The following is a 24,149-nucleotide window of genomic DNA, read 5'->3' as shown; positions in this document are numbered from 1 at the left end:
AGGTGAAGATGGCCGTGTTGAAGCTCACAGTGGAGATTTCTACCCTAGTGAAAGGACTGCAGGCTTTGGGTGGCTTCGTAATTAGATGACAGCTGTCCAGACTCCAGACGCCCAGAGGCAGCAAGGAGAGAGAGAGAGAAAGGGAGAGACAGAGAGAGAGAGATAGAGATCCCATATCCAGGGACATACTCATCTGAGAGCTTCAAGCCAACAATTCATGGCTTTTGCAACTTTTACAACCAGACCTCCACCTTATTTACAACCCCAAACATAAGTTCAGTTCCAGCACCTAGGGAAACGCAACATAACTAAAATGGAAAAGATACATACACACATATAAACATACATGTGATTATTTTGGTTTATTTTTTGTGTGTGTGTGAAAAGCAAGCATCTCTCTGTCTGGCCAGTATCTTTGCTATCTCCATCAAAAACTACACAATGTTCATTCAGTTACTGCAAATCACTGTGATACGCAAATTTCGATGATCCTGATAGATCTGCGGCAGGGCAATATACAGAGTACCAAATATTACAGAGATAACTGTGCAGAGTAAAATATTGCGAATATCGAATACACATACAGCGGGGAAAATAAGTATTTGACACATCACCATTTTTATCAGTAAGGGGATGTAGCCATCAAGCCAAACATTAAATCCATACAAAGAAATCAGAACATTTAAGTATACAAGTTGAGTCATAATAAATAAAGTGAAATGACACAGGGAATAAGTAATGAACACATGAAGAGAACAAGGTGCAAAATGGCATAGAAAGCCAACTCAACTTGTATACTTAAATGTTCTGATTTCTTTGTATAAATTCAATATTTGGCTTGATGGCTACATCTGGTGGAAATTTTGTCTCAATAGCCCACTTAGAAATCCCCTTACTGATCAAAAAGCTGATGTGCCAAATACATATTTTCCCCACTGTACATGTTAAGTTAATAAAAAGCATTTAGGGGTCACCATGTCCATTTTTACTGCTTTTGCGCCAGCTGGTTTCAATGTTATATCCAAATCATGCTTTTTGTTAATTGCAGCAAAATAAATAGCATTATATTGAGTACAACTATATTGAGTACTGTCAAAATTTGAAATGCTACAGAAATATTAATTTTTAGGTAGGCCTATATCCCCAATCCTAGTAAGTGTACTGATCAGTTAAATACATCTATTTTTCATATAAATTAATAAAAATAATTTAGGTCTCACCATGTCTATTTTTGCTTTTTTGCCCTTTGAATATTCCATCCAAATTTGCAGCAAAAAAATAAAATAATGTAACTATATTAAGTACCATCAAAAATGTAAAAGCTACAGAGATATACATTTTCGGTATATTGGCCAGCCCAACTACTTCTCATCTTGTCTGTCATCTTACCGAATATTTTCTTTAAGCTTAGCACATTCTAGGATTGCCATTTCTATTAAGCATAGGAATCATTAGCATCAGGAGCAAACTATGACACCTTAAAATGCTGTCTAGATAGGCAGCTCGCCAGATTTTGGACCAGAGCTATAACGAGCACCATAAAAGCTCATCTTAACCTCAACATAGCTCACTGTGAACATTCACCTCTCTTTACTGTCAGCATTCTCATCACACTGGTGGGAGTGGTTTGACGGTTGATGAGCTCTCCATTTTAAAAGCCAAATGGCAGCCGAGGAGACAAATTGCCATCACCGTACAAGGACACTGTTGCGGCTCTGTGCTGTTAAGACGGACAGCCACAGTCCAGGCTCTTGTATTGATCTCATGTGTGTATAATCTCTCGGCTGGATCCATAAGCTGCCTGTGTGTAGCGAATATCCGCAGAGCTACAGGGAGCCTTGGACACGAGAACGCCACTCAAAGGCCTGATCGATTCAGCCGCTACACTCTTCTCCTCCATCCATGCGGCTCTGCCTGCAATACAAATACCTCTCTCTCTTTCTCCATCCATATCACACTCCACACAATCTTTTTTGGAGCCCTCTGCTTCCTTCCTCTCTCTCTCTCTCTCTCTCACTCAATCTCTCAAGCGACACGGCTGTGTATCTTTTACCGTGAGCCTTTATCATAAACATCCTAATCAATGCACACTTGCAAGCTTGCTATAAAAACGTTGATGGAAAAAGAGCGCGAGGGAGAACAGAGGATCTTGATGTCTCGACTTTTAATATTACTCAATCTTATCCAGTGTCCTAAATGTGGCAGCCACAAAGTGTCTCATTTCAGTTCTTTCTCCTTTGGTCATTCCATTCGCTTCTTAGCATATTTAATACCCACTCCAAGGGAGGCCAGTTATACATATTGTGTATCGCTAGTCACTAGCCGTTCGAATCAAATCTGATTGCAATAAGGCAGCAGCAACTGACCACCAACGAAATGCTGTACTATATGTGGCTTAACTGTTACACCACAAATACATTTGCATAAAATGCATTTGCAGAGGTGTGAAAAACAAATGATTTGTGTGAACAGTGCTATATGCAGTAGAGAATAAGACAGTACAAGACATTGAGTACCAATTGTGAGGTTTGCCATATATAGAGACTGCAATGCTAATTCTCAAAAAAGCATATACATACACATATATATACACACATAGAGGCTGTTTACACTTGGCACCAACATGTGTTTTCGTCGATCGGATCACAAGTGGACGACCTTAATGCCAGGTGTAAACGGTGTTCAAAACGTTTTTAGCTCGTCCACTTTCGACCACTTTCAACCACATCCAGAGGTGGTCGAAACCACTTTCGATCGGATCGCTTTGGAGTTGCGGAACGCACATGTGGTTGATTGCGTTCGAACAGCCACACGCGACCGCCTTCTCTCCGCCCATTTATCTAATCTGAGGTACTGAGCACAAGTTTTACGTCTTTTTTGACTTCTGGCGTGAACATTCGGTGAACAGCGCTATTTTTAGCCTTTCATTGATAAAACTAAGCGGCTGATCTCCGTAGTTTCGTTTTGAAAGCGTGTGAAAGTTGCGCGATCCTATTTCATCAATTGCGCTGAAAATTCAAAGAAAGCTCTTACATACTCATGTACAAAACACTGTGCAGCATGTTTACTTGCTAAACAAGCAGTGCACTCTGACATAATATTAGTTTGCGTCCATATAAACTCATCATTACTCCCGCTCGGGTTTGAATGACAGCTGAGAGACTCGCCCACCGTCTCACAGACCACCCCCTCATAGTATTCAGCACAGAAGCGGTCGAAAGTGGACAAAAGAGACGGATTTAAATACCAGGTGTAAACGTAATGTGTCTCTCTCGTCCACTTGTGATCCGATCGATGAAAACACATCTTGATACCAAGTGTAAACAGCCCCATAGAGTTTGGTTCTAAGGCGTGATAAACGGCATTTAAAAAATACCGAGTTACGGCCAAATCAGTATTGTATCAGGTCAGTATTTAAAAGCAAATTTTTAATTTTACGCAAAATCCGATATCCGCGTGTTATTCTGTCATCTTTTCTCCCTTTTTCCCAAAACACAATAAACGCCAGTCCTCCTCCTCTGCAGAATGCAATAAATCCGCTCAACAAATCACAGCACACCATTCCACGCATTGTAAACAACAATGGCGGCACGTTGAATACACAGAATCTTGTACTTCGTGATCAACAATCACACAAAAACAAAATAATACTTTGATGGGAATTTAATAAATAAAATGTTGATTCAATAGATTTATAGCATTTTGAAAAAAAAAAAACGTATATACTATATATAGTTTAGCACTTCCTGTTTCAGTTTTTTAACCCTGAACAAAATATAAATAATAATTAATATTACAACAAAACACAACCGACAGGAAATTTTATTTCTCTCACAATTCACCTGCTCTGTTCAAACAAGAAAAGAGCTATAAAGCTTCAGATCTTTCCTCCGAAACACGACGACGTCACATTTATACACCTTTATATTCTCCTCACCGACACTGACAAACATCGAACGACATGCCTCGGATATGTCTGATTCAATTCAGTCTTATCTAAAGGAGAGCGGCAGAGCTCTCCAAAGCAGAGCCGGGGAGGCTCTGCAGGGTTATTACAGAAAGAGCTTCAGATGGAGCAACTGTGTTTTCAAGGACCTTCGGCAGATAATGCCTCCAGCCCGATTCCACTGGGAAAACGGCTGAAGGAGGAGGAGGGCAACCATCACCACATTTTTCTCTTTGCCTCTCTAAGCAAACACATCCACACTAAGAAAGGGGTGGGGAGAGTGGAAATTACACAATGGCTATAATTTTCACTGTCTTCCCATTAAATAACTAAGCATTGGCAGCACGCAACTGCTTGACCTTTCCGTTGCTGCTAAATAAATGAAAGATATGGCAGGGATGATTTAGGACTACATGCGCTCGGCAGCTGAGCTACACGGCCGTGCTTTACCCGATGCCGGAGTGTTGACATTTCCCTCTAGTCTCGTGTACAACCAATTTCTAAACAGCAGGTGAAGGAGAGGCCATGTTTACAGCATAGGAAAAGGTTATTGCTCAGGTCTAGGTTCAGTCTTAATGCCTAATAAAGACCTAATGTGGGCCGTTTTCATTTTTGCTGCCACGCACAGAGAAGACAAAGACGACTGTCTTGTCTGCTTTAGAAAGTGAAGTGTGAAAAATAAGCTTTTGTAAACATCACCACTGCGATTTCTTTTGCATTTTATGAAGAGGCGGTAAATTAACTTAGTCAAGCCCAGCAGCTATGAAAATAAATGCCTTCATATTCACATGTTAAGATTCATAACACATTTCTCGTGGGGATTGGGTGGCATGTTTATTTTATGTTAATGCACCTTTTTTCAGTAAAGTTATCTAAATATTGCTCCCTACGTACTTGTCCATACAGTTCAAAGGTGACATAGTATGATATATGAACGCCTCAAATTTCACAAAAAAAGCATTGGATTGATGGATACTGAACAGCAAGACAAAAAAATATATGCAACATAACACAATTGCTAATGCAACTTACCGCCAGGTCTGTAAACAACATCGTCCTCTGTAATGAAGGAAGTGATCTCCCCGTTCTCCGTCCGCTCGTAGCGTGACTTCTTTTTGGGCAACTTTTTCTTGCCTTTCTTAGTGCCCTCCTCGGCGTTAGCGGCCCCAGGCGTCTCGTTGTCATCATCCTCGCTATGTTCGCTCTCTGCATAGTTCTTAGCCCCGCCCTCCAGCGTGCAACTACGCCTGGGCCGGGAGCTCTCGCTCTCCCGCGTTTTGTCCCGCTTCTCGCGGTCTCTGTCTCGGTCACGGTCGCGCTCTCTCTCCTTGTCCTTCTCTTTGTCGGCAGTCATGATTCGCCACGTGCCTTCCTCTGTCCTCTCACGGCTGGGCCTCCGTGAAAGGTAGACTGTGAGCCTGGGCTTCAGTCTTCTGAATTTACCAATCAAATCCAGGGAAAATTTGGCCACACCAACTACCCCAGTGTTTCAGAAGAGCTAAAGAAAGAGAGAGAATGAAAATGACACTGTTAGTGATGTTATCATGATAATGTAAACTGAAGCTAGAAATGTGCATTAAAGCGGAAGCATTTGTTTGGTTAAACCTGTTCCCCACACCATACAATGAAAGTAATTGAGCCATTTAAAGGTGAAAGAGGTTTTTCTTAACAATCCTATCAAATTGATAGTTTGGGGCGTGACCATATAATTGTTCAACCAATAAAAAGAGGTGGGAGGGTTTGGACAGGAATTTGAAAACGAACATTATCTGGTGACGCAGAAATTACTTCAGCTTTAATGTCACGCTCTTGATGTGTCATGCTAATATCCTTTCCCCAACAGACCGTGAGATATATTAAAAAGAAAGGCCTGTTGATATACACACAATCATTTTAATCAATCGGAGCCCGCGAGCAGCGCTGTGACGCCACGCGGCAAAAGGAACATCAATCGGCAGTCTTCTCCACAGCGGCGACGCGTGTCCTCGGGAGAGCTCTGAGCACAGCTATATCAAAAGAGCACTAACTTCAAGCCGCCCGCTCTATTCCCCAGCTCATTTCTGCTTGCGGATGAAAAGCGCCACTATGTTTCCCCACACGGTGACCTAAACAGGATTCCCCACTGCATTATCAAATAGGCTCAGCTGCACGTTTTACAGGGTATTAGGCTTATATAGACCCTTGCACGACTACCCATTTCAAGCCAGAGAATTTCTTTGCCTCTCCCGAACAATACAAGGCATCTCCTGTGAAGATCCCTTCAGGCCCGAATGTTTGACGGTTGTGTATGCCGGTCACTGCCTGGCCAGAGGCGGCCCTACCTCAGCTAGCACAGCGCTCACCCGTGGAAATCAGAGCGGACAGAAAGCTGGCAACAAACAAGCTCTGGATCAAATCCTGTGTTTACAACGCCATCCGCTTTTAAGCCAACATTTATGAAAATAAAGATCAATCTTTTCTTGGCAAAAACACTTAAAAGCCAAACAGCAAAATTAGATGTGAGTGAAATAATTCAGCAAAAATGGAGTGCATTGTACTTGGTTCAAACCACATCCCGTCTTCAGATAAACTGGAAAGATTACAGTCTCTGGTGCGGCTCAACCTGACAATTGGCAAGAAAAAGCAAGGATGAGTGAATTTAGAAATGTGCGAGCCTGCGGGAGGAGTGTTTGTCTGTGTGAGAGGTGTGTTTACAGAGCAGGTATAAAAATGAAGAGAAATGGCTTATGACAGGCACGCCGGTGCTGCTGACAAGCAGCCGTGTCAATGGCGCCTGTCATCTTGAAAGTCAATGTCGACTGACAGGGCAGCTGCTCTCCTCATCAACCTCAACGCTTACATTACGATTACAAAGCTCTGATGAAACGTCATAGCCCAAATAATCACCTAAAGCTGAATGTTAGGAAATGTTATGTTCACGATAGCATCACAATATGCCGGCTTACTCCTGAAACCTGTTATTGTGGCCCCACTAATGTTGTTGCCTTCATATAAATTGCCTGTTCTCAGTTGACGCTTTGAATAAAAGCATCTGTTAAATAATTTAAATGTTAATGTATACTCGAGCCTTGAAAAAAATGTGCGTAAGGATTGGATGGGGGAAACTACAAACTACTTTACAATACTGAGCTCTTCATGTTAATGCATTACAAGATATACAGCACTACACTTTCATACAGTAGCAACATTAAAGTATTAGTCAATTTTCTTTAAAAAAAAATCCAGATAATTTACTCACCCCCATGTCATCCAAAATGTTGATGTCTTTCTTTGTTCAGTCGAGAAGAAAAACATTCCAGGATTTTTCTCATTTTAATGGACTTTAATGGACCCCAAAACGTTTTAGTTTTAATGCAGTTTAAAATTACAGTTTCAAAGGACTCTAAACAATCTCAAACGAGGCATAAGGGTCTTATCTAGCAAAACGATTGTCATTTTTGGTTTTAAACCACAACTTCTCGTCTTTCTCCGGTCCTGTGACGCAGCAGCATGACCTCACGTAATACGTCATCACGTCAAGAGGTCATGGATGACGTATGCGAAACTACGCCCCAGAGTTTACAAGTGTGCAGAAAGAGGACCGTTCTGACGTCGTTGTATGTGAAATGATACTAATTAATGTCTTTGTGTCAGTTTATTGTTTAAAATGGTCCGTTTCATATGTAACACATGATCTTTCCACGACATTACGCAATTGCGTGAGGTCGCTCAAGCGCGTCACAGAACGGGATGAAGGCGAGAAGTTGTGGTTTAAAAGTGCATATTTTTTATTTTTCTTGCCAAACATGACAATTGTTTCGATAGATAAGACCCTTATGCCCCATTTGAGATCATTTAAGGTCCCTTAAAACTGCAATTTTAAACTGCATTAAAACTGTTAAATGTTGGGGTCCATTAAAATGAGAAAAATCTGGAATTTTTTCCTAAAAAAAAACAATTTATTCTCGACTGAATAAAGAAAAACATCAACATTTTGGATGACATGGTGGTGAGTAAATTATTTGGATGGACTAATCCTTTTCTGCTAAGATTTTCTGCTAAACCTTTGATAAAGAAATAAAATAAAAAACGACTTTAAATTGCTGGCTCTTCATAATCAAACAAATTATGTGAAAACTAGATTATACCCCTTATTTGGTGATACAGCCATGATTGAATGAAAAAACATGACAATACTTTAGCTGGTACAGTATAGAAACATAATTAAGGTATTACGACAACACTGCAACATGCTGCCTACGCAAGATAAGAGTTGTACAGATGCATGACATATGATAAAAATATACAATTTAAAGAAAGATTAGCAATCCACACCTACTTCCAGACACCTGCAAAGAGTGTCTCATTTATAACAAGGCAAACAGCTTTATATTTGCGACTATAGGTGGCTCATAGCACTGACCAGCGACAATGCAACGGTTCACGTGGCGACTGAATAGTAACCAGGACCAATTAAGCAGTGGCAAGTTCCCCTCTCAACAGTAGCCACAGATGAATAACACGCAGTGGGGCAGGTGAGGCTTGAAGCCATTACACATCAATCACCAGAGCAGGACCTTTTGAGAGATACCAGCTGTCTTAATGGAAAAGGGAGGGAAAAAGAGGCAGGGAGGGAGAAAAATCAGCCATTTGTGAAAGCTGGTTAAAAAAAAGGAAAAAAGCTTCAGGGGTCTCGGCCAACAGCACCTATTTTACCATTTCCATTACTGCAATGAAGTCAAGGGGTGTGAGCCAGGAGGTTTTAAATAAAAATACATTTCTCCTTCAGCGAAGCTCATGAATTAGACCTTCTCACCCCTTCCAACCACACAGTTGCTCTCCCACTATTAACACATCACCTCACAATGGGCACGCAGCAGGGCTCTATTACAAAACACACTCCTTTTTCAACATTATTCTTTCATGCTCCATGTTTTATTCATCCTAAATCACTCTCCTATTACGCCAATAGGCCGGTGCATTCATCTCTGTGATTTGAGGCAAAAGCCAGTGAAAGGACATGCAAACACAAACGCCATTTCACAAAGCAAAACCGCCAGGTGATTCATTTCTGAATGTAGCCTGGGTAGTTTATAAAATCTTAAGTCGGTGGCAAAGAATGAGCAGACAATAGAGAGAGATCTATTAATGAGAAGAAAAAAAGTAATACAATAATATATGTACATTTTATGGAGATCCCAGATGCTGCGAATTATTTTTCAATCACGGCATTATGAAACGGTAGAAATTTGCCTGGTGAGGATTACCGGAGGCTTCCCGAAAGGATGGAAAGTTGTGAAATACGTGTCTGATATGATTATGTTTTCGGCAGGGGAGATTAGCCTCAGAACATATCAAACAAAACATTATCTGCAATATGAGTAACTCCGATTTATCAGACAAATGTCTCATTCAAATCTCATCCAACAGAGCTACTCTGAAAACAGCTTTGTTGAAATCAATCTATTCTGCCACAGCGCAAAAAAGCGAAAAGCTCGATAAATAAATAAAACAACAGACTTCTGAAGCAGAGGTTCAACAGAAACAAAAAACATCACTGGTCCAGCAAAGTAATCAAAACAGATTTCGGCTTCGGCTGATGAAAGCGCAGCACAGATTGAGCCAATAGAAAATTGTGTCAAATTATAACTTACAGCGATGCAATTGCAAAAGTTTACATGATGAAACACCATAATCCCTACTGTAAATACTGATTCAAAGCATCATTTGTCTGATGGTACGTTTATTCTGGAAAGACTGTATTAAATAAAATCCAGCCTACACTAAAACATAATGGCCACTACTGCCTATTTCCAACAATTACTCTGTACTCCTCCATAAATGACTACTTTATTGATATGGTTGTGTGGTACATTGAAGGACCCTCTCTACATAGAAACAGTTTTTATTGAGTTCTAAATTGCATTGACATGCTGATGGATCTTTAAGCATTACCACCAAAGCCCGATCCATTAAGTGAAATAATGTGCGAAAAGGCCTTCTTTCAAAGAATAACTCCCTACAGACTCATTCCTGTCAGATTGATATCTATGCATTCTGTTCCTGTGAGTCTTGCATGAGTAGATGAACAAACTATACACTTCTAAGAATTGTTAACCATTTAAACTATTATTAAACTGGAATTAAAGATGATCACGGTCACATTTAACAATTTAAAACCTTTAACAAACAACTCTTTTATAAGAAGAACAAAATCTTACATTTGAAAAGACGAAAACGCTGTGGTGCCGGAAAGCCTGGAACAGATGCATCAAGCATCCGGCAATACTGAGATTATTCTGTATGAATAAATATTATTATTTCAACAGAATGAGATTTGATTTGTTGTTTTGGTTTAACTATTAGAATCTAAGCAGGTGCAAATCAGAAACATTTAATTTTATATATTTATGCTTGCTTTGTTTTTGGAAATAAACAAAGCTTAAAAAGCAAATAAAAACATCAATCATATGGGAGCGATCAGGTTTTTAGTGCTGCATATACATCTGTCAGAACAAAGGGAGATATATACAGGTATCCATTATAACAAAATATACTTTGATCAAGTAGTCTGACAGTCAAAGTCTATGACTCTGGAATTGAATGTGCAAATAAAAACTGCTGAATAAATTTCTCCATAGACTTAATATCTACACTAGCAATGATATTTTAAGATAGTACTTGGCTTTTAGAAGTACCATGCAAAAATTGTTACGAATGAAAAGCTCATATGGAAATGATGCTAAACCCCACCTCTGTTAAAAATGAGATATTGATATTAGGATGCATAACGGGGATGCATAACGATTAATCGTGATTAATCTATAGCAGAATAATGTTTTTGTTTACATCATATATGTGTGTGAACTTTATAATAATAATGTATAAATATGCACACATGCATTTATAGTTTTAAGAAAAAAATTATATATTAAGTATTTATATATAACACAAATTCTACATAAATATACAAATGTATACACACATGTAAACATTTCTTAAATATACACATGCATGTGTGTGCATTTATCTATACAAAGTTATTATACACAGTTAACACACATATGATGTAAACAAAAAAACATATTTTCTGCTGTAGATTAATCGCGATTAATCGTTATGCATCCCAAATTTTATGCTACCAAATTTTTTTGCAAAATGCATCAAACGCCATAACGATTTTTCAGCAAAGTCCTCTAAGTAGGGCTGTCACGATTATGACATTTTTCTGGCGGATAATTGCCTAATAAATTGTGACGATTAATTGCATGGTTTATGGCTTTGCAGATTATGACGATTAATTGACATTTAATTCTCATATATTTTGTTTGTTCATGAAATAATTTTTATACATCGTTGTGATTATTTAAATTAAATCGTTTGCAAGTTTACCTAGCAGTGAATATTAATATACATAACACATATTTAAAAGTAATTATTTAATGATAAATAGTTCATAATGTTTATTAAAGTTTTGCAGCATTTCTTTAAATGCTGTTTTTCCACTGTATTGAATGGTTTTGCAATGTATCACATTATACTGTCAGGTAAGGAACAATAGTCTCGTTCATACAGGCGCTACAGCTCCCCCTTGTGTTTTTAGAGAGATGTGCAATCATTGCGGTGATCTGAAATCAATCGCGATGAGGTCAAACAGTCGCGATGAGACTAGGGCTGTGCAATAACACCGATACGGCTAACTATCGTGATGGTTAGCTGTATCGATAGCTTATCGATATTTCGATCTCTACTATCAATATTTTAAAAGCCATCAAATCCCTCTGTGTGCATCAAACGACCTCCTCTGCCACTGCTGTAGTTGTCCCTGTCCAGTTGTCTGCCATAAACAGCCATTCGGACAATGTCTCAGAAGTAAGAGGGAGTGAGAACATGGCAGAAAATTTAAAAACAGCTCTTTCGATTTTATCAAAAATGTGTAAAAATAAAGTATTGCAATGTATCGCACGCAACATGCAACGCATTGTATTGTACCGTGATATGTATCGTATCATGGCACATGTATCGCATCAGGAGGCCCTTGCCAAAACCCAGCCCTAGATGAGACGATTATTTAATCATTGTGACAGCCCTACCTCTAAGTACACAGCTTAAGAACTGGACGAAGAATGTCACTCATACGTCAAAGAGTTTTTACAGGAGTTGAAGGAGGTTTACCGAATATTTTAGGATATTTTTATTTTAGGATCATCTAATTTTTGAGCCTTTTACCCTTTATTAAGAAAAGACAGTGAAGAACGACTGATACTTCATTAAAAGTGGGCAGTTTTTTGCATGCACTTAGAGGGTTTTGCAGCAAAAGACAATCAAATTTGTGAAATACCAATGAATGACTAAAGTGACATTTGTGAAAATAAGGCATTTCAATAACTGACTACTAACCTTTTCATGGTTTTTCAAGTGAAATTACTGAACCTAAACATAAGTGCCTGAAAAAGAAATACTCATAGAAAACATGTCAGACACACTTAAAGGGTTTTAATTGCGAACTCTTCATATATAGCACAGTATTGAAATTCATCAAAAGAAAATATTTTGACACCATTATACCGTAATGCTTGTATTATTTTGAAGGCTATGCCAAGGTTTATGATTTAAATACAGAAGTCAATCTTCGAGTCAAGCAGTTAATCTAAGGCGCCTGTAAACCCGAGGCTGAAGGCTAAGCTCTAAGCAATCCGAGTATACACAGATAGTAAGAGGCTGTGTATGCGAGTGTGTATTCCCACTGCAGTTTTCCCGGAGGGGCCGGCTCCCCATCAGTGCTCGTGTCTATTATCAGCATCAGGCCTGGGAGTAACTTCATTTCACACTGTAAGACATAAAAACACTGCAAACCACACTGAGGGCTCTCAGACCAGTTTGCTGTGTGGCGGTAAGATCTCTGGTTATTCCAGCGCTGTGCTTTTAAGGCTGTGTGGCAAACATCTAAATGGAGTATCATCACCAGAGGAGTCATTTGAGTGGGAGCATGATAAAAACAAAGGCGGAGAATGCTGTATCCTATTTCGTCCGAATACAAAAACTGTAGAGTGATTATTGATGAATGTCAAAAGGGCCATAATGTCCGATTTAATAAATAAAAGTCGGTAAGGGTATGTATATTAAACAATCAATATACATTTGAAGAAAGTAATATTTAAAGGGCAAATGCAGTATCAGATCCGTCCATGGTTTGTCCTCACCAAGCAAAGAAAATCAATACCCAATCAATTGCAAATAAACACAATAAATCCATCATAAAAACAGGAGGATATTAACATTATGCTCTGATATTAACATAACATCCAACCTCCCCTCATCTACTTTGATTCACAATGCAATGAATTCAAAGTGAATGCGGGCATTCACAAAAGCCTATTCACTGTTTCAATGGATTCAGATTATGTAGCAGCAACGCCTGTACATTTCTTCCCCCTTCAATCAAAATACAATCAACTCTGACGCAAAAAAGAGTGCTAGGATGATGACAGCTGAACAAAAACGCAAAAAAAATAAACTGATAATGTGTGTAAAGATGTAAAGTTCTCAAAGTAACCAGCGTTCAGTCTGAGACCTATTCAGAATAAGAAAGCATGGAGGTCTTGGTGTCTGTCTATGAGGGCCTGGGTGGGGAAATTGGGGGCAGCACTGTGTCACTCACCTCCCCCACCATCATCATCATCACACAAAACACAAGGCCTGGAGGAGAGATCTCAACTCATGCTTATTGTTCAAGACCTCTTTCTCACACCATTATTCATTATGTGTCTTTAAGAACGTAAGGTTAAAGATGATGCCCATGCCAATGGGTCAACGCGACATTTTCAGACTAAATTATTTAGTTATCTAGTGCCGCCTTTTCTCCATTCTTGGCAAACTGGCGGCAGATGGTCCCAAGAACAAGCAGGGCATTCAAAAACACGCGTAACAGCCCTGCCAAAAGCACCTCCACCCCAGATACCACAGGACGGTATTACCTCTAATTAGGAGCGGCTTTTGTTTCTGGATCAGCCACCTCTCTCCTGCGCTGTAAAACCACAACCCGACTGTCTTTAAGAAGCTCAAGTCTGCTGTGACTAACACCCTCTTTGTTACTCCACCTCTCCATTTATGGCAACTCGGCTCCAATATAAATATAAATTTCAGAGGCACTCCAGAGTACTATTTCCAACGCCGGCCACACGAAACACGCATTCGTTGTTTGTTTATTTTCGCAGAAGTCTGCTGAAGGCACCTACAGTGTCCAATCTCTGTCCTCGACGTCTTGGTAGCTTACAGCTCCAACGTTTGCACAAAAGCAAAAATCACATTCTTGATTAACGTCTATACTGCCTGGGCTTATTGCGGTACAGAGCCCAAATGCATCGCACTGTAAACAAGATTTGAGATTGTTTCCATGCCTCGGAGCAGGAGGTAGGAGGGGAAGTGACTGGAGGGTAATGAAAACAGTGCTGAAACAAGCAGGATCAGAGCTTCTCTGGACAGCTCATAAAACATGCATTGACTAGAACGGTTTTAACCATTCTGCCGTTTTACTGCGCCGTTCTCAGGAAGAGCGTGCGCTTATCAACCCATACACAAAACCAGACCCTGGTTTATTTAAAGATGTGCGGGGACATAAAAGAGCACCTGTTTAGAAAAAAGATAAATAAACGTTTACTAGAGGGAGGCAACTAAACAATGGGTTCAGGGTCGTGTTTAAAGCAGCGTACAGTGGCAGCCGGCAGATTAACTCGTAACGCATTCATGTGTGAAATGGAGACTTACAGATAGCGTGTGGGGCTTCAAGAAAACGGTGACATGATGATTTTTCATCATTTTGTAAAATTAATATATTAGATTACCACTCTCAGCCTTTGGTGCATTCGCACAATGCATACTCTGAAAATACCCCAGTGTTTTACAACAAAGCATAGTGGGAGATGGGCGAGGGGGTGGGGGTCTGGTGTTGCTGCTTATGCAACATGGCCGTTTTAGCCAAGGAACCAAGGTGCTTTAACTACAAAAGTAGCTAGTGGACAATTAACCAGATGGAGGTAAAAAAAGTCACAAATGATCTTTTTTAGTTAGCAGGTAAATAAAGCTATTGAAAATGTAAAAAAAAAAAAATCGATTAATCATTTTTTTATAACGTGGTCGATTCAGAATCGATTCTCAAAGAGCAGAATCGATTTTTTTTCCCATATTTTTTTCTGCAAACATTGAACGTAAGATTAACGTTAATCAAATAACTAGTCTTCTTCACTAGATGTCTCTTTTTTGCCTTGTGCAATGTTACCAAGGAGCCTGTCATTTTTTCATTCAGTGCTTAAAATGGCGGTTTTAGGTGCTTCATCGACGTTGATGTCACCTTCACATAAAAAGTAAGAGGTATGGAAGCACTTTAGATTTCGCAAGCAAGACGACAACGATAGTGTTGTGGCTTTTAATTTCTTTTTATTAATTACCCACTTGTAAACTTATGTTCACTGTCCTTTTTATTAATATAGCATTTGTATTAAATCTATATTCATTGAGTTGAATCAAGGATAAAAACCGACCCGAAAACTGGAATCGAAAATTAAACCGAGAATCGAAATTGAATCGATCTGGAACATCTGAATCGACACCCAGCCCTAAATATAATATATAATAATAATAATAATAATAATAATATATAATAATAATAAATGTTCTGCCAAATTAAGAGAATAGGATTTCCTATTCTTTCCTAAGCCGCTTTTTCTCAAAAAAGTCAATTCAAATAATGCACTGGATTTAATGCCCACAACATTTTAACAGTGCGTCATGATCACAATATTCAACACCACATCCCTAGCCTTGTGTTCTTTAGCAAGCTGGCCCATTTCTTCCATAGCACGGCAATAAATGAACCTCTGGGGGCAGGTTTGTGTACGTCCGAGTTAAAATAGCTTGGAAATGCATGGGTAAGCTCATAAACAGAGCGAGCATGTTCAGCACAGAGCCACATTCATCCAAGTGTATACACATGTGTCAATCTAAATGAGTAGTCCATTGACTGCTGAGCAACTGTATTTTCTCTAAACTGCACACCGTGCAGAGCTAATAAAAAGCTTGGCTGAAATGAAATGTGGCCTGACCTTTTCGGCTCTTTCTTTTAGCGGCTCCTCTACGTAGATTTCGTGCAACCCTCATGTATCATGCTGTTAAATAGGCCCGTTCTCCTTAGCTCAACCTGTGTCCCCTTTAAAAGAGAACGGTCGGGCACATTTCAGCTATGCTAATAGTATGGAGAACCACGCAACTATGGGACAGGCACGCTTTTAATGAAAGACGACAGAGGCTTGGTTGCAAAGCCCAGGCTTTCGACACAATCTGCGTAAGAAAAATGAGACAAAATCCCTTTCGAAAGAGCTTTGTCCCTCGGCTAATTATTAATAAGTACTTCCCAAGTCTCACACGTCAATTTCTGTTTGCATTTTGTCCCGTTATCTTCTGAAAACAAGATCTGATGAAGATTTACAGTCTTTGTTACTAAGAGGAACATCTTAATGAGCCACTCGGCAAAGATAAGGCAGAGTCGCAGCATGTTCTACATCTCTAACCCTCTGCACTACAGCAGATCAAAAATTCAATAATGAATGTGAATCGTTGTAATTAATGTCTGAGTATCCAAGTGGTCTAAAAAACACAAACATCTGTATCATCTGATAAATTTTACAGCATACAAGAATAATCTCAGATCAGCATCGAGCCCAAAAACCCCAAAACAAATTAGATTCCGGATAAGAGCTCCATTGATCAGCACTTATCAAACTGGCCATGAAAAGGCAATGGTAACCCAATCCACCCATTCGGAAGTGCCTGGGAGAGTTGCATCCCCACAATAGAAACATTCTGTCCACAATGTAATCCATTGTGTTTGTCAGCGAACAAAGCATGCAGCGTTTTGGAACCGTTCGATTACACTAAAACGGCCCAAATCATCACAAGTCAAAACAATGCGAGAGGGACCGCGGGAAGAATCTGTTATCAACTTGGCTCAAGAATGAGAGTGCCACTCGAGCCCCAATGTTATTCGGCTGACCCGCAGAAACAATGGCGCGCAACTGTCAAAACACTGCCACGGTCCAAAATATTCCACCGATTCTGTGACTCAGCCGAAACACATTATATATGATTTATTTCAAATAGGCGAATATTAAATGGACGTCCGCAGTTATTTTTGTGGATCCCTGGTGGCCAGTGCTATGCCTGTTAAACAAAAAACCTACATAAACTCAGCTCAGTAAAAACAGATGCCAATAGTCATTTGCAACAGTATTCTAGCCGAGTCAAATGTTAAACACTACAGGCTTTGTACTGAAAATACAAAACAAACAAATCAATATGGAAATAGATAAAGCTCAAAATAGATCATTTAAATCTAAATAGATAATCTAATCAAATAAGTTTGCTTCAGGCTGCAGGACTATGAATATTAAAGTCGTCATTGTTACAAAACGGCGGCAAAGCAAAAGACCACTTTGCCTTTGTGAGAAAGACAAACATACGCAAGAATCAACGGCACGTACACTAATAACCTTGGGCTGTCTAACCATTCCATTACTTTATGGAACTGTACAGCATATAAATAGCAGATCCATTTCAACTCAGTCTGCTAGGGCTCTATTTCAGCTTCCCCATCATTAAATATTTATCCTTGCAGAGTGGCGGATTGTACAGAGGTGATAAGAAATCCAAATTTTCGACTCTCTTTCCCAGCCCACCCATTTCCCGTGTCTGTAACCCTCTATTTCCCCCCTATGTGCAACAGAGAGAGGTTTATTCAAACAGATTACCTACAAGTGTTCCTTTAATCGGCACAAGCCGGGGCTGCGGCAGTGCCCAAATTCCCAAAGGGAACGCTTACTGCTGGTTTTATCAGAGAAATCTTTTTTAAATATCTAAGAAATGAAACAATTGTATTTATAAGAAAGACTTCTTCCTTTCTAGAGAAGTTTAGACTGGGGGAATTTTAAGTATCGTATTTAGCATCTCAGAGCCCATTTGTACCTCTGACATGCCAAATTATGATCTAAACAGCCTGTGCTAAAACAAAATAGAAGATCTGCCCTTGCCAAATAAGGAAAGGATCTTCATTGCGAATCAAACATAAATTTAAGTAGGGCCGTTGCTTGCTGCTTGTGTGAGCGTTTGGCTCTGGTTGAATCTGGCATCTTAAAGCGTATAATGATGAAAAGATTTCATGCCTCAGCCTTGTGGGTGGTTGCTGTCGGGTGCGAATGCGTCTCCAGCGGACCCTGCGTGCTTCAAAAGCTCCTAGGGCCGACCTACGGTACTTCACAGGTATTTTTGGACGTACAACAAAACATCTTTTTTAAGACTCAATGGGACGGCCTGCCAGCGATGGCAGCTCAAACGAACAGGCTGGGATCCAAACGGAGACTCTACATACGTGCTGGGAACTCTCTCTACAAGATCTAACGTTTACTGAATACAGAGTTCCAACACCTTAGTTAACTTCAAATTCAAGGACTTTTCAAGGACTTTCCAGGTCCAATACTCTCAAATTCAATGAGTTAATGTGGGGACATATTTCAAGTGAAAGCAAGGTTACATTGTGTTACCTTTAAAGATACATTGTTACAGTTCCCTTTCTAAGGGAACTCGCGCTGCGTCATTGGGGGGGAGACACTTTGGGGATGCCTCCAGAGGCAAGTGTGTATGAATGTGTATATCAAATTCAACCAATGGTGAGGCTTAACGACAAAGACAGGGTGAAGCGGGAGCCAGGAAGTATATCGCTATCTGAAATATTGCCGAAGACGGCGTTACAGGGACGCAAGGACTATGGCAAGAGAGACGCAGCGTCTCGTTCCCTTCTCAGGGAACAAAAGTTACATATGTAACCAGAGACGTTTTCATGTGTAAAACACAACTATGCAAAAAAGCATTTTGGTATGAATCAACATTCGCATACAGAAGATATAAGCATTTAAAGCGAACAGTTAAGCACGTGTGCTTAAAAAGTCTAGAATTTTTATAATATTATCCTACACCACACAGGGAATATGGATTTTTTCCAGAAAACTTCTTGCATAAAATAGATTCAAGCACTTTCAATAACCTGTATCAATGCATGTATATTTTCAAAAACTTCCCAGGGCCTTGAATTTTTCCCCCCAGATTCACAAACTTTCAAGGACTTGTAAGAACCCTGTGAATAGCCAAGAACTTCAGAGGAAGGCGGCGAATCCATCTGTCTGCAGTAGACGAAGCATGGCAGACCAACTTTATAGGACTTGTATATAAAAAGATATTAAAAAGTAAATAAAGATTACAAAGCACACACTTCACAGTTCCCAGAACAGCATGTTATCTTCCAGCATATTATTAGCTTTGTGTGCTGAGCAGTACAAATATAACTATTACGCAAACATTCCGCATTACTTTGATATTGTTTTTATGTTCATTCAGAGTAAAAACTGTATTTCACTATAAAGCTGTGTAATCTAGTTTTAAAATGAATGGCGAGATCGTGTCTTGCGTTTAACCAATGCGTAACACTACCCCGACTGTGAACCATAACCTGACCCTGCGGTGGCCATGTTTCTGCGTGACCCTGTGGCGCCCGCATATTAATCCCCCAGAATAATACACAAGCATAAATCCACCACCATGGCCTGCATGTCAGGCATACGCAACTCCCACAATTACAAACTATCAAGATTTGGGAAGGAAAAATTAAGAATTTCCAAACAAATTTGTTTTCCACACTAGCCGTAGCAATATCAAGTAGGAAGGCAAATACTCAATAGCTCTGCTATGCTTAATGGAGACTGAAGTGGGATTGTGGGGTATTGCCACAATAGAGTATAATTTCCCTCCCGCTCAGATGGAGCCACTTTACTCTGATGAAGAACAGGACCATTGAGCTGATTCTATGGAGCACAGTTTCTGTTTCACCCCCCTGTTTTTCTCTTTGTCCTCTCAATGACACCTCCTTACACACCACGCATACACACAACAACAACAACAAGCTTGTCATTTTCAAATGTGACGGACCGTTCAAGTCATCGATTTATTGTAATCAAAGATAATGCAAAAGGCTAAGATGAATACAAGCACGGGTAAATAAACAGCAAAGGTCTTGGTGCACAACCTTGCTTCGGAATTCTCGTTCATTAAAGCGGCGTTAACAGCTGGTTACAGCCAGTGGAGCCGTAGTTGCAAAATCAATCACCTCAGCAAGTATTGATATGTCTCGCAGCCTGTTTACAATTTAATCTCTAACATGTCAGAGCCATTATTTTCCTAATCACAACTCTCGCTCTCCTGCGCCTTTGTCTCTGGCTCATGTTTAAGGGAACAAAAAGGTCACAGGCTTGAGCGCTCCCTAGGGCACAGCCTGCCACCGCTGTAATTATTCCTGAGCAAGAGATGACAGATGAAGTGGATCAAATCAAAGGTGTCAGTGGCTCTTATGACACTGGCCCAGTCGCACAGGTTAAAACGGAGGTCAAGCTAAAAGGGAAAACTAGTTAATGCCTCCCCAAACAATTACGTGCCAAACCTCTTTAAGTGACATCATAATTTCAGCCCTCATGGTCTGCCAAAAAAAAAAATAACGTGAAAAAAATCCATACCAACATCTATATGATTGATGGCTCATTCAATTGTAACGGATAAAACTACCTAATAATGTGTTCATTACTCAAAGTGCATCCAAAAATATCTCACAAAACATAAGGATATCATCAGCAAACTCGCCATTTGTATCTTAGCCAGTAATCATTGAGAAACGGAGGCTGATGTATTATTTACAAGCTCATGAATAATTCAGAGCAAACAGCAGATTTAATGCATAAATAAAGCTGTGATACACTTGCATTAAATGTTTACTCACCAAAATAAGATCTGAAAGTACAAGCGTGCCATTGAAAGTTTCTGCTCACACGTTTTTTTCTTTGTTACTCGTGCTAAATGTGAAAATGGTTTGCAGGTGGTGAGAGCTGCAACCCTCTTTGTTCAACTCTGTGAAACAGAGATCGAAATGAGACACTCGGGTGTCTAAGCACAAGATCTCAATTAGTTAGTTCAAACACGAGCTAGCATGTTTCCCTTTGTCAAATACAAACAATATGAGACCTAAGGAAGTCCATGTTCAAGTTAAGTGGTTACTGTTTCTTAACCATTTCTTTGATGATTTGCAGATGAAAATATTTGGGAAGTTATTTTGAAAATAATTCAGATTATTGCATTTAGCAGCAGTTTACAAAACATAAAGCATGACTTCTGAGCAACGCTTACTAAACAATAAATTATGAATACAAACAATTCTGGTGGAAAGGTTAATTAGGCTGATTCAGAGAACGATCTCTGATGGCAAACATGTCAGCGGCAAATCCCTAAAGGCCATGCTATTGACCCTTGCGCTGAGGTTGGCCTAGTTAAAAGTTCTGACTCGCAAAGGTTTCTGATGAAAGACAGACTGTATTCCTACTGCATGTGTAAATATAAAACACCTTGCGGGGAAAGCAAAATCAAAAACAAACACGACTGATCACAAACTACCCAATTGTAAATATTTATTCTATTTTGCACTGCCTGTGCTTTATTAGAGTATTTGCACACATGAAACAGATGCTATGAAGATACACAAGTTATCAAACTGACAAATGACTTTGATAGCAACTCACTAAGGACCTAACACAAGTGCATTTTTCTCAAGGGCAAAATATCGATAATACTGCACAGCGAATTTCTGGCTCATGGATCACCTCTGTGGTTTGAACCCAGAGCATCTGGGTTACCGGAACAGAGCTTTAACCTCTATACCAGCACTCAAAACAAACAGGGTGAAGTTTTTTACAATCTTGCAAAAATATAAGAAACTTCCTCGGGCCAAGTAGAGACATTTTAGAGGCACTGTGTCTTTGTCTGTAGGGCACAAAGCTTTAGACATCTGAAAAACTGTCAAGCTATGCACCGCTGAGACATCATGGCATCCAACCAGCCCCGCTCTCACAAGTTCACACCTCAGCCACCCTGACATCTGCATTCAATGTTCCAGCAGAGGAACAATCCACAAGTATGTGTGATGTTGAGGGATAGTGTCCAAAACATTGTAAAAAAACCCACAATGCAAAACTCTGGATGGCTGCATGGCTCAATAAAACTTCAGTCAACACACAAAGTCTTAGATTTGAGGTAAACCATTCACGCAAAACTAATGCTGACCGTTTGCATTAAATATGATCAGTCAACCAAACATGAGCGCATGACTGTCATCATATGGTCATGTTTTTGCAAAACCTGTCCTTTTCACTTTAAAGTTCATATTGCTCGTAATGGGGCTATTATTTTTTTTCTTTTTAGCGCCGTGCCAGCTTCTTTGGCAGTGTAGGTAGGTTATTATTTTATCAACCACAAATGCTTCTAGACACTTACATTTAAACACCCTGCATTCACCTACTTCATAACAATACTATTTTTACACTTTTTTATCAGGATGAAGAAAGATCTAGCCATTTTCTTCTGCCAGCCAAGACAGAATTATTTGATCACAGAAAGATAAATTCAGACACAAACTGTACTATTATTCAACAACTGCCTAGTTTGTTCAGAACAATGTGCATATTGTGTCACAAAATGGCAACTTATCACCTACGGATAAACAAAATAAATCAATAGCCTGAGAAGAGCCGACCTAGCGGAGTAATCAGTTTCTGCCTAAAAATAAAAAAACAGACTTGTCCGTTAAATTAACAATTCTTCTGAAAAACCCAACATGCCTGCCTTTTGAATACAGATGACCTATGTTGGCTTCTTATCCAACAACACCCTGTATCTCTCGGGCTAACAATGCATGTCTGTGTCTCTGTACTGTTTAAGTGTTTGGCCCTTACTAACATAGTTTGGTGTCACTGTAATGTAGTAATCTTGATAAACGCATATCCACCCAAAATAACACAGATTCTGATTTTTATCTAGTAGCTTTAAGATAGTTTGTTGAGGTTGAGACTATACCCCACAGTAAAGCAAAAAATGACATTTTACAACAGTTGACAGAAACTACATTGTAAAAAAATCTGTAAAACAACTGTAAAATTCCGGCAATAAAATATGGTGTAAAATAATGGGCACAATAAATTACAGAAATTTTTCGTGATACAGTTATACATTAGGCACATTGACGTGTTTTTCATGTAATTTTACAATGAATATATAAATTTGCGTTATATTTCTGTAATTTTACCATTTTAACTGTATTTAAAAAAAGCGGAAAATCTGTAATATAAAACTGTAAAATTACAGGTTTTTTACAGTGTGCATTGTAAAAAATTCCGTATAATCACAATGTTATTGCATCTGGGTTGCCGGTAATTTACCGTAGTTTTAAATTTATGTTATTTACTGGCAAGAGTTTGTTCAAAGTTAAATACATTTTAAATATTAACAAGTTTATCTTTACAGAATAAAACTATACAATAACAGCCTCAAGCAAAGCATTCTGGGAACCAGAAATCATCCTCAACCTTTTTCTGTTTTTTGCTTCAGATTTTGTTTCCCAGAATGTTTTGCTTGATGCAGTTTTTTTAGTTTTACTCTGTAAAGACAAAGACCTGTAAACGTTTAATGTTCATCCAACTTATTAAACTTAAATTAATTTAAATCTACGGTAAGTCACCGGCAACCCAGCTGCAATTTCTACTGATTTTTTTTACAGTGTGAAACAGATTACATTCTGTAACATCAGTCCGAAGCGTTTGGTTTCGAAACAAGACACGCTTCAACCCAACATGTTTATCCAAGAGGAATTTTTAGATATATGTACCACCAGGGATCTAGTGTGTTTTATTTCTCCATCAGACGCTCAATGACAAGAACAGAGTGAATGCTAGTAAGGGTGTGCACGCAGAAAAGCATAAAGACTCCATCTGACATCCCTAACAGAGCAGGAAAACAGTGAGGCCTGTGGGACCCCAACCTCACTTTATGACCATGTGCTGAATTAACAGGTCCAGATGTCCCCTCTCACTTAACATGTGCGAGACATCTCGAGCAAGGGCTCAGCTGCTTTAGGGCTTATTAAAAAAATATCAGTTTCAATTATACCCATTAACTTCTCGCACTCCTCTGGTTTACATTTATTTGACATCAACAACATTCCCGCCAAGATATATATGTTTAATGCATGAATCGTCCGATGCGAGTCTGGAGGTATGCTGTTAAAAAAGATTTGATTCATAAGTAACCA

The 24,149-nt window shown here is 39.3% G+C and overlaps 1 protein-coding gene across 6 annotated transcripts in view; it reads right to left on the bottom strand.

Annotated features, from left to right (window-relative positions):
- rerea (arginine-glutamic acid dipeptide (RE) repeats a) overlaps positions 1-24,149 on the bottom strand; it is a 179,922-nt gene that overhangs the window by 91,547 nt on the left and 64,226 nt on the right. For all 6 annotated transcript variants that reach the window (XM_073875234.1, XM_073875235.1, XM_073875236.1 and 3 more), the window contains exon 2: positions 4,979-5,444. In XM_073875234.1, coding sequence (XP_073731335.1) covers positions 4,979-5,300 — 322 coding nt within the window. In that variant the 5' untranslated portion in view covers positions 5,301-5,444. The remainder of the gene's footprint in view (positions 1-4,978; positions 5,445-24,149) is intronic.

The sequence above is a fragment of the Misgurnus anguillicaudatus genome, chromosome 13, assembly GCF_027580225.2.
Source record: "Misgurnus anguillicaudatus chromosome 13, ASM2758022v2, whole genome shotgun sequence".
NCBI lineage: Eukaryota > Metazoa > Chordata > Actinopteri > Cypriniformes > Cobitidae > Misgurnus > Misgurnus anguillicaudatus.
The sequence above is the reverse complement of the archived record's forward strand: the minus strand, read 5'-3'. Positions and strand labels throughout refer to the sequence as shown.